Genomic DNA, 13,426 nt, shown 5'->3' with positions numbered 1-13,426 from the left:
GGAAAGACCAACGTGGAATTGGTGTCCATGTTTTCTGTCAACTCTTTGAGTTCATCTCAGTTTGAGAACCTGAACAGAAACATTTCCCAGATGAAATTAGCTTTCCTGTGAGATCCAAGGGCAGCCTGGAAAGGGTTCAATATAGGCTGATACTTGGGGGTGGGGGGGAGGAGAGGTGAGGAAATAACTGATCGATCTGCTCTGGACCCCAGACACATACCAACGGTGGTGTTTCAGAGGGAGAAAGAAACCCGAAAAACACAATTTAAAGTATCTGTTAGACATTGCTCCCCTTTGCCGAACATTTTTTCAAGCCATATTGGACGTGGCTCTTCTCATCATGGGGGACCCTGGACATGGAGGTGATGGGGGGGTGAGGCCCAAGTGTCCCCCTTGCTGGTGCTGGGCAGGAGGACCCACCAGCCCATCCCGCAAAGCCTGCATGGTTCCCGGGTTCCTAGGCATGGGAAGCCCACCCTCTGTCGGGTCCTGCGTCTGGGCTTGGAGCTTTCAGTATTTTACCTTTTAGAGCCTCCCAGGCTCATGGCCAGTCCCAGGTTGGCCTCTTTGGGAGAATGGCCTGTCATGATCGGCCTGACCGACCTGTTCCCACTCATTGCCAAGTTCTCATTGAATTCTGTGTCTTGGTCTAAGTCTGTCCTCATGGCGGAGATGGAGATCTTAGGTGTGGCTGCTGCCCCACTTGGTGGGTGTTTGCTCACTGGAGAATGTGCAGGAGAGAAGGTTCAAGTTCATGCCACAATCCCAAACGTCTCCCGCCTCCGCTGGCCCAGCTCGTCTCATCACTCAGCAAGTATGGACTTAAACTCCCAGGCTACAGAGAACGAGGCCAAGGCTAGCCTGTTGGCCCAGCCATGTCAGTGAGTCACGTACCTCGGCGGAAGTGAAAACTGGCTGGCAGTTTGGCGTTCCCCTGCATGACCTTTGCTGTATTAAAGGAGTTCCTTCTAGATTTGCACCCACAAGTGCACAGGGCATTGAGGCAGACGCTCCCAGCGGCATTGACGCTAATGTCTGAGAACTTGGGCACATCGACCCATGATTCAGACCGCTCTTACGAACAAGGATGGTGTGAAAACCTTCATCCTGCAACAGGTCCAAGGCAGATGCCGAAGTGAAAGCGGCGTTCAGGATGGTATGCAAGGCGTGATCCATTCTGTGAAAGGGAAATAAATCATACATGTGCACGCACATGCATGCACACAAACTCAGTCTACATGCTTGCTTGTTGAAGAAGATTCTGCAAGGGTAGGTAGCGATCTAGACTTCCCCTCAGGAGCTTGGTGATGAGAACGAGGTCAGGCTGTGGAGGAAGAAAAGGGGAGGCTTTATGTCCTTACAGGATTTATGTCTTTAAGTTTTATTTGCATTTATTTCTCTCAGACACATTCTTTGATTCTGAAACAGGAGTATAACGACAGCAACAACAAAATACTATTTCAGTGGGACAGTGGAGGGATAGATTGGCTCTTGGAAGCCTCCTGTTGACCTGGGCTGGGGGGCTGGCGGCTGCCAGTGGACATGCATGCCTGGAGGAGGTGTGTGCCCTCCCTGGGGAAGCGGGTCCCACCCCAGGATTGCCAGAAGCCTCATGGAGAGGGGTTTAGCATGTCAAAAAATGGGGGATGTTAAAATCTTCCAAAGGCAAAGAGACCGTTTCGTTGTTTCTGCTCTCTCTCAGGTAGCTTCTTTTTTTTTTTTTTTTTTTTTTTTTTTTTTTTTTTTTTTTTTTTTTTTTTTTTCTGAGAGAAAGAGAGACAGCATGAGCAGAGGAGGGTCAGAGAGAAAGGGAGATTCAGAATCTGAAACAGCCTCCAGGCTCTGAGCTGTCAGCACAGAGCCCGACGCGGGGCTTGAACCCATGAACCGTGAGATCATGACCTGAGCCGAAGTCGGAGGCTTAACGACTGAGCCACCCAGGCGCCCCTTGGGTAGCTTCTAAGGTGACATTTGAATGAAACCTCTGTCCTCTGAGGTCCCAAAGCCAGAGCTGACAGCCCTGACCTGAGCGGACATCTCCAGACTGTTTGGTCTCATATCTCATTAACAACAATAACAAAGGCCTCATTTTCCTCTCATTTTCCTGCCCTTTACCATTATGCAAAATGCTCCATTTATTCTAGATGTTGGCTTTTGAAAGTGGGGGACAGGTGTAAGAATGCATGGAGTCCCACGGCCCAGGACTTCCTGAAAAAGGAAACGCCTCTGTGGTCAAGAAGATTCTAGATCTGGTCTGAAATGCAGTTTGTTGACACTCAGCAAAGGAAATGCTCCTTCCAGAACGTGAACGGCACTTCTGGTCGATGTAACCTAGCATTGAGCAGAGCATCTGAAGGGCTGTGCCATGTTCCCGAAAGAGGGAAGGATACTTCTGCTTCTTGCTGATTCTCCAATTCACATCCAGACACATCGCTGCTTCTCTTCCATTTCTGAAATCGAGGGCAGTGACAGTTCGTTGTGGAATAAGGGTGTTCATTTAGTCAAACAGGAGTTGACATTCTCAATATGCTGAGAAATGTGTCACGGAATCACCCTCTTTTCCCATAAAATTCTTCAGTGTCAGGTTCTGTCCCCAGGGAAGAAAAAACACAGACTTTCCGAGTTGAACCCCGTGAACTCTGTGCCAGTTTGCTGGGTTCAAAAATGCTCCATCGTTGGCAATGCCATGGCCAGTCAGCCTTGTACCTGTGACACAGTCACTTGGAAAACAAAGAAAGAGTCAATATCTGAGTTTTTCAAGCCACTGGTTCTTTCTTCCTGGGGGTTTATCCTAAATGTGGACTGAGCCCTGGTCAGTTGGGTCTTGAGGGTAGATACCCAGCAAGTGTTTACTGACTCATACCCACGACTTGAGACCAGCTTACTGAACAGATTTGGTGGACGGTCGGCACAGAGCAGGCTCTTCCTCACTTATTTAAAAAAAATTTTTTTTTGTAGTTTATTTTATTTTTGAGACAGAGAGAGACAGAGCATGAGTGGGAGAAGGGCAGAGACAGAGGGAGACTCAAAATCCAGCAGGCTCCAGGCTCCCAGCTATCAGCACAGAGCCCGACGCAGAGCTCAAACCCACGAACCGCGAGATGATGACCTGAGCTGAAGTTGGATGCTTAAGGCTGAGCCACCCAGGCACTCCCAGCCTCTCCCTAACTTTGGGGCACAAGTCACTCATTCTTTGGGTAAAGTTTGTTAGTTTTCATTTTGTTTTTGTTTTTGTTTGGCAACCTTTCCAGAATATTTTCATGGCTATGCATTATTTTTTGTTTTCGTTTCCAAAGGAAGAGACAGCCTGTATGAGAATAGGGATGGTGAGGCCCATATCCATATCTCATCTCTGTCCCCAGCTAGGGGACCTGAGGTGGGTCTCCTGCCTCTTGGACCACCGTAGCGTCCTCTGCAAAATGAGGGATGTGAACCAGTTGACACTGAATGGTCCTCGGGCTCCTATGACCCTAAAGCTACGTTGGAGGTCTTCTTAATAGTCTTTATGATGTTTGTTGGTTCGTGGAAAGGAGAGGTATGCTCCGTAGGTAACAGAGACTGCTCAGGGAAACAAGGCTTATCTGTACTGAAGGGTGAGTGGACCCAGCTCCCAGGTACCATTTTCAATTTGCAGAGTGAGATTCGAGAATTTCGGTGAGTGACCAGAAGTCCCACAGGGAACCAGACAGGGCACTGGGTTGCAAGCTTTCCCACTATTCCAGAGTTGGGAATCTATACTCTGAGTTTTATTTACTCCCAGAAATTATGTTCTCCTGGGTCATCGTATATAAAAACCACTCTTGGGGCACCTGGGTGGCTCAGTTGGTTAAGCGTCTGACTTGCGCTCAAGTCATGATCTCATGGTTCATGGGTTCAAGCCCACATTGGGCTCTGTGCGGATAGCTCAGAGCCTGGAGCCTGCTTCCAATTCTGTGTCTCCCTCTCTCCCTCTCTCTCCCCCTCCGCTACTCACACTCTGTCTCTCGCTCTCTCAAAAATAAATAAACATTTAAATAAAATTGAAAAAAACCCCACTCTTGCATTTGTGAGATGGGGAATCACAGACCTTTGTTGCATGAATTATAACCTACTTGGAAAATTAACTGAACTTGCTTCTGATAAGCAAATTATACAATTTTCTCATCTAATTTGCCCAAAATACTTCTCACAGATTACCTGTGCTTTATTTGAAGCCGAGGCGGTAGGAAGATTAAATACAAATTGGTAGGAAGTTTCTCTAATTTTTCTAGCTAAGTGAAATCATACTTCACCTCCTAAATTATTCCATGAAAATAATGACCGTCCGCTGGACAGTGTGATGTGATGTGTTTCATACAGGCACCTGGTGTGACACAGACCTTGTGTTTCTGTGGCTCGCTGCCGTTAACAGAACAGTTCCGTAAGCTCCTTCCACAGATTAGCATTTGCAAATTATTGTGAGTTATTGCTCCAAACAGGACTGTGAGATTGGCCAAAATCGTGCTTGTTAGCCTCATTCTACTGTCTTAATAGTTGACTTATTCCATGTTTCTGTTTGACCGATATCCTGGGTCAGGTGACTTCCAGTCGCACTGTCTTCGTGTTCAGGATGTGTTGACCTAATGACCCTCCATGTGTATCTTTTATAGTGCTTCCCGTGGTTTTGCATTTTTTAAAGGGTTAACCGAGCACATCTGTTTAAGAGTGACACACACACATTTTCACCTAACAAGAAGGTTTTCACCAAGGGGTAAGTGTTCATCATAGAAATCTCCCACAGGGAGAGCCTCCATGGACCACGGGGCATGAGGGCTCGTGTGAGTGATTCATGTCTTAGTGGCCGCCCAAACTTTGGGGGACTTTTAGGCAAATTGGACCACCTCTTTAAAACTCTCAGTAACTGGAAGTGAGGTCAGGCTGTGTGACAGCAGAGCCCTCGGAGGGAAGGTGAATATATATCCCTCTGCTCTCTACCAGGTCTGATTTTCTATTAACACCACTGTATGCATCAGGGATGAGTGTTTACTGTCCCTTCTCCCCGGGGTGTGTGCCCCGCTCCTGTTGACCAGTCTGACCCATGGTATCTTGGGATCATCATCGCTACCGCCCTCTTGGTGGCATTTTCTCCCCCATGCTGGAAGCAGTGGGAGGGCTGAGACACAGGATGACGGGCCCTGGAGAGCTGGCATTTCACGCAGTGCTGGAGCCTGACCAGACCCACAGGACTCTTAGGATGCCCATCTCTTACATGAGCATCGTCCATAATGTGTGGTTGATCTTGTTGCCTAATAAACAGAGCAGTTAAACGGCCAGAAGAGGAATCAAGAGGTACTTGCACGTACTTTAGCATTGGAGACCATGTTCCTTCATTGGAGAAGTCCCGATTCTTCTTCTGAGAGCATCATGGAATATCTCAAAGGGAAGCAAGCATCACAGAGAAGATAAATAGGCTCGTAAAGCTTAGCTCCTCGGCCTCCCACGCCCACCCCATGATAATGACAGTTGGTTCATCATAAAAACACACGTGTGCACCACCTAACTCACTCTATACACATTTAACCTTTGGTTCAGCTGGTTCAGCCAGGGGTCTCCACCATCTGTTCTGGGGGGTTTGTCAGAAGGTCTTTGAGAAGGCAGATGGCCTTCAGCCTCCCCACCATGCCGTGTCCCTACTTTACACAGAAGACTGGTTTTCTGTATTGAACTTCTGTGTAAGATCCATCTTACCGAAAGAAGGAGGAGAAGGTAAAGGAAGAGGCGGAAGAGGAGGAGGCGAAGAATCATCTTCTGACCACGCCCTGATGTTCTCTTGGCCATTGCTCTCGACAGTCATAAGGAAAAACCAGTTATCAGATGGTCCATTTTCCTCCCACATTCTCCTGCCCAGGTTTTCCCCATTTACAAGACAGAGAAAGGATAACACTGCAACATTTAGCTTCTGTTTGTCCTCGCCATAGAGCACCTGAAATGTGACTGACGCTGTGCACGTTTAGAAAGGCTCTCACATCACTCACTTGCCCTCAGTTACTCTTTGGCTTTCCTTATTTTCTTGAGAAACCCTTACAATCCTGCCCCATCGTTAACGATCCGTCTTGTACTGGCTACCTGGGTATCCCCAATAATGCTCTGTCTGAAAACATGCCAATTGTAGTGATCACAGCCCAGCTAGAGTGTTTTCTAGCTGTGTTTTCTGGGTCCTGATGGTTTGTGCACTCTCCCAAATGTCTGCGCTCATCTGTGCGTGGATGTCCTTTGCCTGTGAAGCCAGGTAGCCAGCCCAGCTGGTAAACATTTAACTCCACCTTCCACTTTTCTGTTAACCTCCTGGAGGGTCTTTGTCTCCCCTGGTCTGCCGTGGCCCTGATGGGTTATTTGGGTCAGCTTTGGGCCTCACCAAGTGTTTCTTGCATGTGGTTTGTGTTGCCTAACCCAATTTTAAGTTATGTCTAGAAGGTTAGAAGATACAGGTGTTTCAATTTCAAGGGAAAAGAAGAGTTTTCTACCAGTAATAGCTTCCCAGCGTTGGATTTCTGGGAGTCGGAGGGGAGAGTGGGCTCCTCATTGGGGGAGCCTCCAGTTAAACGTGATTCTAACACAGTCAGAAAAGATCTAGCAATCCTGTAAGACCCTATTGCATTTGCTAAATCTCGCTTTGCAAAGGAAAAGTGACTTTTTAATTGTGTGGATCCTTTCATTGTATTTCAAAGTGAGAATTTCACAGAGAGAATCGTGGTCTCAGGAGGCATTGGATTCCCTGTTCCTTCTCTTTCCGAGCTTGCTCTCCCTGCCAGGTGGAATTGAATCAGGCCACTGGCAGAATATTCCCTAGCTCTCGAAAAGGTGATGAGCAGCCCCAGCATGTGTAGCTCTGAGCAAATGATCAGTCAGCTGACCTTAAACACAAATGAATAGGAAGGTGGGAAGAAGCCTGATTGCAGGAGGGTAGGTTGGAACCACCTTATAGGAAAGAACGTGGGATACTGTGTGGCTAGTCTCAAAAATGTAGATGCCTGAGCACCTGGGTGGCTCAGGCGGTTGAGCTTCCAACTCATGGCATGATCCCAGGGTTGTGGGATTGAGTCCCACATCGGGCTCTGCACCGAGCATAGAACCTGTTTGGGATTCTCTCTCTCTCTCTCTCTCTCTCTCTCTCTCTCTCTCTCCCTCTCCCTCTCTCTCTCTCTCTCTCAATTCTGTAACTCCCCCCATAATAAAAGTAAATACAGAAATAAATAAAATTTGAAAAAAGTAGGTGCCTTTTGACCTCTGCACAAACCCTCTGGGGGTTTAGACTGTGAGGATTATTAACAGCATGTGCAAACATTGGCTACTGGGATATTCATGGTGTCGTTTAAGAGGAAGAAAGATGGAAAGCAATATAAATTCAAAAAGAGAGAGGCATCTGGGGGGGCTCAGTTGGTTAAGTGCCCGACTGTGGCTCAGGTCATGAACTCACAATTCATGGGTTCAAGCCTCGTGTCAGGCTGTGCTGACAGCTCAAAGCCTGGAGCCTGCTTCGGATTCTGTGTTTCCCTCTCTCTCTGCTCCTTCCCTGTTTGTGCTCTCTCTCTCTCTCTCTCTCTCAAAAATAAATAAACATTAAAAAATTTTAAAAGATAAATAAGTTCAAAAAGAGAAAAAGGACTTAAATAAATGCTAGTGTGGCCACGGGAGGGGGTGTCACACAGACATCATAAATGAGGCTGTGGAAGTTGGGTCACTGGCACCCAACAACGATGGTGAGAATGTCTGAAAAGTACCATTGGTTTTGATGAGCTAGGCCACCTCATATTCTCCATCATACGGAAATCCGTATAAATCACTGCCCTCGGCAGCGACCGCGGCCCCGGAAACTCAAGCTGCTACTTGTCTCCCCAGGGAAGGAAAGCCCCCCCGTGAGTGACACTCCGGATGATGGGGATGAACCCATGCCCGTCCCCGAAGACCTTTCCACCACGTCTGGGGGACAGCAGAGCTCCAAGTCCGAGAGAGGAGTGGGTGAGTTGGCCGACTAGGCGTCCTGTTGGCGGGCTGGGGCACACTCTGTTCTCCTAGCACCTGGGTCCCTTCGTCTCCTTTCACAGTCATCGGTCAAGCAGTGGGATCATCTTACCTGCCATTCCCCCCTAAACCACTGTGTTAGGAAGGTGCGGGGTGAAGGTCACCAGGATGGGGCCCTCGTGTGTGCCGGAGGACGGACAGGTCACCATGGCTGTGACACCCACATGCACGGGCCAGACAGCACAGTGGCAGAGCACCCCGAGTTGGGGCACGTCCCTAGCGCTTCCTCCTGTCCTCAGGGTGCCACAGGAATACCCAATTTGAGGGACTCTAGGTAGTGAAAATTATACATTTTATGCGTTAATGCAATAGGGTGAGTTAGCCTGAGCTCCAGGTTAGAAGAAACCGAGTCTGCCCATTTTATGTCGACCCTCTCTGCTGCATGTCTTAAATGCCAAACTTAACTCAAAATAGGAAATGTTAAATGTTAAAAAAAAAAAAAAAGCCTTTTTTCACATACCTTTTCCATAAAGAGGTATGGAAGTTTCCACAGTCCCTGCCGTGGTTAACTTACACGGTACAGTTCATGTTTGGAAAGCCTGGTCTCCCCTCTTTATTATATAGAACGGAGTTCCCAAGAAGTTCAGTGAAATAACTGAGGTCAGATACAGAGTCAGAATTAGACTCAATTTCTAACTCAAAGACTAGTTTTCACACTTTGTACCATGTTCTCATGAGATAATGAGTCAACGGTTCCTTAGAATACCTATTTTCTCTTTCTTTTTCTGAAGTAAAAAAAAAAAACAAAAAACTGTGATATTGAGAGCCACGCATTTGCGCAAAAGAATATCAAGACGGGCACGCAGGTGGAGACGATGTGGCATGGGTCCCCTGTGGAGCGGCTGTTTAAGTCCCACCACCAAGGAGGGTGGTGTGTGTGATGGTGTCAGGGTCCTGGAAGCCAGCACAGCTATCTTTCTATAGGACATCTTGATGTAGTAACGAAGAAATGCATTTTGTATTATTTCCATGTGTCTTAGAAACCAAGAGCATTCTGGGGATAAGTGCTCTTTTACAAAAAAAAAAAAAAAAAAAAGCTACACAATTCATTGTACACACAGACGAGGATAGTGGCTAAAGCCATTTGTTGTAGTTGAACCAGGGAAACAAGTACACTTATGACTTACATGTCCTATTAGACGGTGGCTGCTAGGCGTGGGTGCGGGGAGGGGAAGAGAAACATTTCTGGATTTTCCACATCATTTCTGGGGTTCCCAAAGTTGGGACACAGAAGAGCATGCCGCTTTGTCATTGATCCATTTATTTTTAAGATCATCTTCCTGTTTGTGGCAAGCCAGAATGGTGTATCATATACGAGCTGCAGTAGTTCCTTTGAAAACACATTGATGTAGATCAGAAAGCCAAATTTCAAACCAGCGAGAGCACACGTGTATGATGAAGATTTGCAAAGATGGCGCCCAAATAGCTAATGTTGGGGAGACGACGCAGGGCCGTTTTGAAGCAGCCAGTAAGGGGGGTATTGTTTCTTGCACTTTGGACCATGGCTAGCGCATGCTCTTGACCTACATGGGACACAGAGGAAAATGGGTGGCTATGTCACCACTCACGTTCCAGTGAACCAGAGCCCAGACATCAGTGTCAGGACTCTGGGGTCATTGTGGGGTAACCAGCGAGCGCCCCCTGGTTTCCCTGCCGCTACCCCCATAGTCAGCTGATTCCCAGAGAGCAGAGGACAGCACACAGTGCACTTGGCGTAGGTCAATACATGCTCCTTACAGGTGCTTTCACAATATTCTAGATACACCGCCCCTTGTCAGCATCCATTTGCTGGGGACCTTTCCCTAGTATGAGGCCATCAGGCTGCCAGCACTTCTGACTGCTTCCCAGGCTGGTTCTCTTGGCCGAGGCTTGAGCTCTAAATGCCAGTTTGCCCTGGGAAGGTGGGGCGTGGAGCTGGGCCCAGTCCGTGGTTCCCCGTGGTTTCCCACCAGTGTTCCTTTGCCACATGTGACAGGATTTTTATCCTGCTTCCCCTAGTGGGATGAAGTTTGTGACAGATCAATTCCAGAATTGTAAAATTTAAGACAGCTGAAAAACCTCTCTGGCTTGTAAAGAGGGGTTGCTGTAGCTGTAATAGGGCCAGACAGGGAGAGCCATTTGAAGGGGGTGCTGAGACACTGTTTCCGAGAGCCGGGGCTCCCCTGGGGGCGGCTAGAGGCCAAAGAGAGGGATGGATCACTGCCAGGAAGCCAAGAAATGCAAAAGCATGGAAGACACTCAAGTGCGCAAGAGGGGAGGGGCTTGAGGAGCGGTTAGTGAGAGCCAGAGTCCCGGAAGACCCAGTCCAGGGAGGCATCAAGGCAATTGGTTACTCTCCGTGGCATCTAAGCGTTAGAAACCATGCTTTAGGATTTTTGTTGGAAACGCAGCTGGTATTAGTAGGTGCTACTATGTTGTGTCTGGAAGCAACTCGTTATATGTGGCGTTAAACAAATTAAGTATGCAAATTGCAATAGGAGATGATGGAAAAAGGCGCAGGGGGAGGGGGGTGTAAATGGGAGGATGGGGGAGGTGCGTTTGAAGCCCTGTGTCATTAGCTCCACGGGAAGAAGCCAGAAGAGCAGAGGGGTGTCTGAGGGCAGACAACAGGAAGTGAGAAGCGGCCCCTCCCTGCACAGAAGGAGGGAAGTTTCTTTGTTGAGCGCTGGTCCTATAGAAGGAGTGGCAGGGGGTGGCGAGGGGTGGCGAGGGCTGGTGGTGCAGAGGGGGAGCCTGCAGAGTCAGAGAAGATGCATCTCACATCCAAGTCCAAGCCCTTCTCATGGCTGGCCGTTGTACCTCTGGCCAGACCTTTAGCACCGTGGAGCCTATTTCCCCATTTTCAAGAGGCAACGGCAGTGAAACTCTGAAAATCTCATTTCCAGGGCTTCCAGGGTTACATGAGAAAATAGAAACCTACTTTGCTGAAGACGGAATAGCAAAGGCATAACGTAAGAAGGGTCGTAAAAAAGCATAAAAAGGAAGCAATTTGTGCACAAGCAGGTCTTTTGAAGATTGATAAGACAGGAAGGCCACCTGTGGCTGGTCTGCTGGAGGGAAGGGAAAGAGAAAACAGGTAACGTTTGGGGCACTGAGGACGGAAGCACAGTTTATTAATAATAAAAAATTTATTAATAAAAAAAATTGATCCGACGAATAGGCAGACTGAAAACAGAACCCGAAGAGAGGAATTAGAAGAGGGAGCTGGGGGCGCTGGCCACTGCCTGACCTAAGTGGACAGACAAATGGCCAGATGCCCCAAAACTGCAAACTTGGGGCAATAATGGCCCCGACGTGTCTGCTTTACAGAGAGACCAGGTGTGCTTTCCCAAAGCCGTCACTACCAGTAATGTTGCCCTTCTGGTGTAGACATGTGGAATCTCAACCCTAGTCGTGGACAAATTGGTGGGGAGTGGTAGAAATCAACCCCCAGTGATGGGTGGTGGTCAGTCATTCCCAGGTGGAGGAGAGTGGCAGTCCTTATTTAAAAAACAAAATTCTTTTTCAAGTTTATTTATTTTGAGGGAGGCAGAGAGAATCCCAAGCAGGCTCTACACTGTCAGGGTTAGAGCCTGCTATGGGGCTTGAACTCACAAACCATGAGGTCATGAATGGAGCCAAAACCAAGAGTCCGATGCTTAACCGACTGACCCGCCATGTGCCCAGCAGTGGTGGTTCTACATTTCATTCCTTCATCCGGTGTTAGAGGAACCCTGGAGGACCATGTAGAAATATGGTCTCCTGGATTAAAGAGAGAGAGAGAGAGAGAGAGATGGCGACGAGATGTCAGAGGAGTATGGCTACAGCTCTTACTTGGCCTCCATTTTGGTCTGGGCCTGAGTCAGAGGAAACAGAGATTTGAAATGTAACTTGGAGAGTTTAAGCTTGACGCAGAGGAGAGCTTCCAGGTGGGGAGAGAGTTGAAGCTTCTGACGTGGTCTCTTAAAAAATGAGAGGAATCTCACCTCTCTGAAGTGGTCGTATATGAAACTGCTCAATGCAGAGCATGTGCTCAGTGACCGCTTCGGGCAACCCCACATGTACCCACTTCACTGTGACAGCCAGGCGTGAGACCTGGAAAAATGGGGCTCAATATTTCTCCTCGAGATTTCTTCTGGGGCCTCTGAAGGAGTCTCATGTAGGAATGAAGTCAGAGAATGGGCGTCCAGCAGGGCAGCTAGCCTTGCGTGGGAGGAAACTACAAGCTTCCCTATTTTCTGCCTTTATTCAGTGACCCCTCATCTTTTCCTTCTTTGCTGCCTCACCTTCTCCTTGCGTGAACAGGGTCCCATGTCCTGACGTTAAGCAAGGGTCCTCCTCAAGCCCTAGGGTGCTGTGGGGAAGTGTGCAGGCCCAGAGGGGCGCCTTGGCCTGGGGTCCGAGGTGGGCTCCTTACTGGGCAGGTGGGCGGCACGGAGGAGGCGCCTCCCCTGTGAATGGAGAGGGCTGGCGGGGAAGGAAGCCTGGGGTCTGGAGCAGAGAAGGAAAGGAGGAACCAGAGTCAGAGAACAAAGATGAGAAGAGAGGTGGCTGTCCCTGAGGAAGACAGCCAGCAAATGTATAGCAGTTGACTCAGGGGAAGGCCAAAGACTGGAGACTGATGGGGGGTGGGGGGGGAGGGCTTGTCCCAGATGCCTTGGCCACATGAGCAGATCCTGGGGTTCAGACACAGTATTTACCGCAGGTACCAGTCGCTGCATAGTTAATAGGTACCGATCAGTTACTCTGGGCCTGAATGTGGGGCTGGAGCATGCACTGATGCATGCCCCATTTCCTTCTGGAAGGTGTTTCTCTAGCAGCTGCTCACTCGTGCGACCTGCCCCACCCCAGGATCGCTGCTTTGCTTCAGGACTTCACTCCAGTAGGCAGCGCATCACCTCACAATGTGGTGTTCTGAGCCCAGCTCTGCACTCCCCGGGGTGGCCTTCTCGAAGCTACCTTGGCTTTCCGTCGAATCCTTTTGCCCAGGGTTTGCTTCTTTCCTTTTAGAAAGAAAGAAAAAAAAAAAAAGGAGAAAAAATTCTAGATTTTTTTTCTTTCCCTTGTATCCAGGAAAATGTTTAAGGATGTGAGGACATATTTTTTTTTCTCTGATGTATTCAAAGTAAAAATCCCTTCACCGCGCCGTGAGTTCAAGAACAGATTGGGAAGAAGAGTAACATAATGTTAACTGGTCCATTTGGGCAGCAGATCTCCCCCTTCATTTTCAAGATTTCGCAGAATCTCAAGGCAGCGCCAAGAGGTGGATGCGTGGCTGGGCTGGAAGGCTTCTCGGCAGCCTGGGGTCGGGGAGGCGGGGGGACACGGTGCAGAGAGTTTTTCCCGATGGAAAGAGAAAGCAGTGGCTTTGGTCTAATTGGAGATTGGACAGCCAGTTTCTGAGGAC

The 13,426-nt window shown here is 48.6% G+C and overlaps 1 protein-coding gene across 12 annotated transcripts in view; it reads left to right on the top strand.

The window, feature by feature from the left end:
- The window catches only part of IKZF1 (IKAROS family zinc finger 1), a 98,301-nt gene that overhangs the window by 15,514 nt on the left and 69,361 nt on the right, over nucleotides 1-13,426 (top strand). For all 12 annotated transcript variants that reach the window (XM_039235682.1, XM_039235683.1, XM_039235681.1 and 9 more), the window contains exon 3: nucleotides 7,858-7,977. In XM_039235682.1, coding sequence (XP_039091613.1) covers nucleotides 7,858-7,977 — 120 coding nt within the window. The remainder of the gene's footprint in view (nucleotides 1-7,857; nucleotides 7,978-13,426) is intronic.

Source organism: Hyaena hyaena, unplaced genomic scaffold (genome assembly GCF_003009895.1).
Source record: "Hyaena hyaena isolate Hyena2069 unplaced genomic scaffold, ASM300989v1 scaffold_101, whole genome shotgun sequence".
Classification (NCBI taxonomy): domain Eukaryota; kingdom Metazoa; phylum Chordata; class Mammalia; order Carnivora; family Hyaenidae; genus Hyaena; species Hyaena hyaena.
This window is presented reverse-complemented; position numbering and strand designations above follow the sequence as displayed.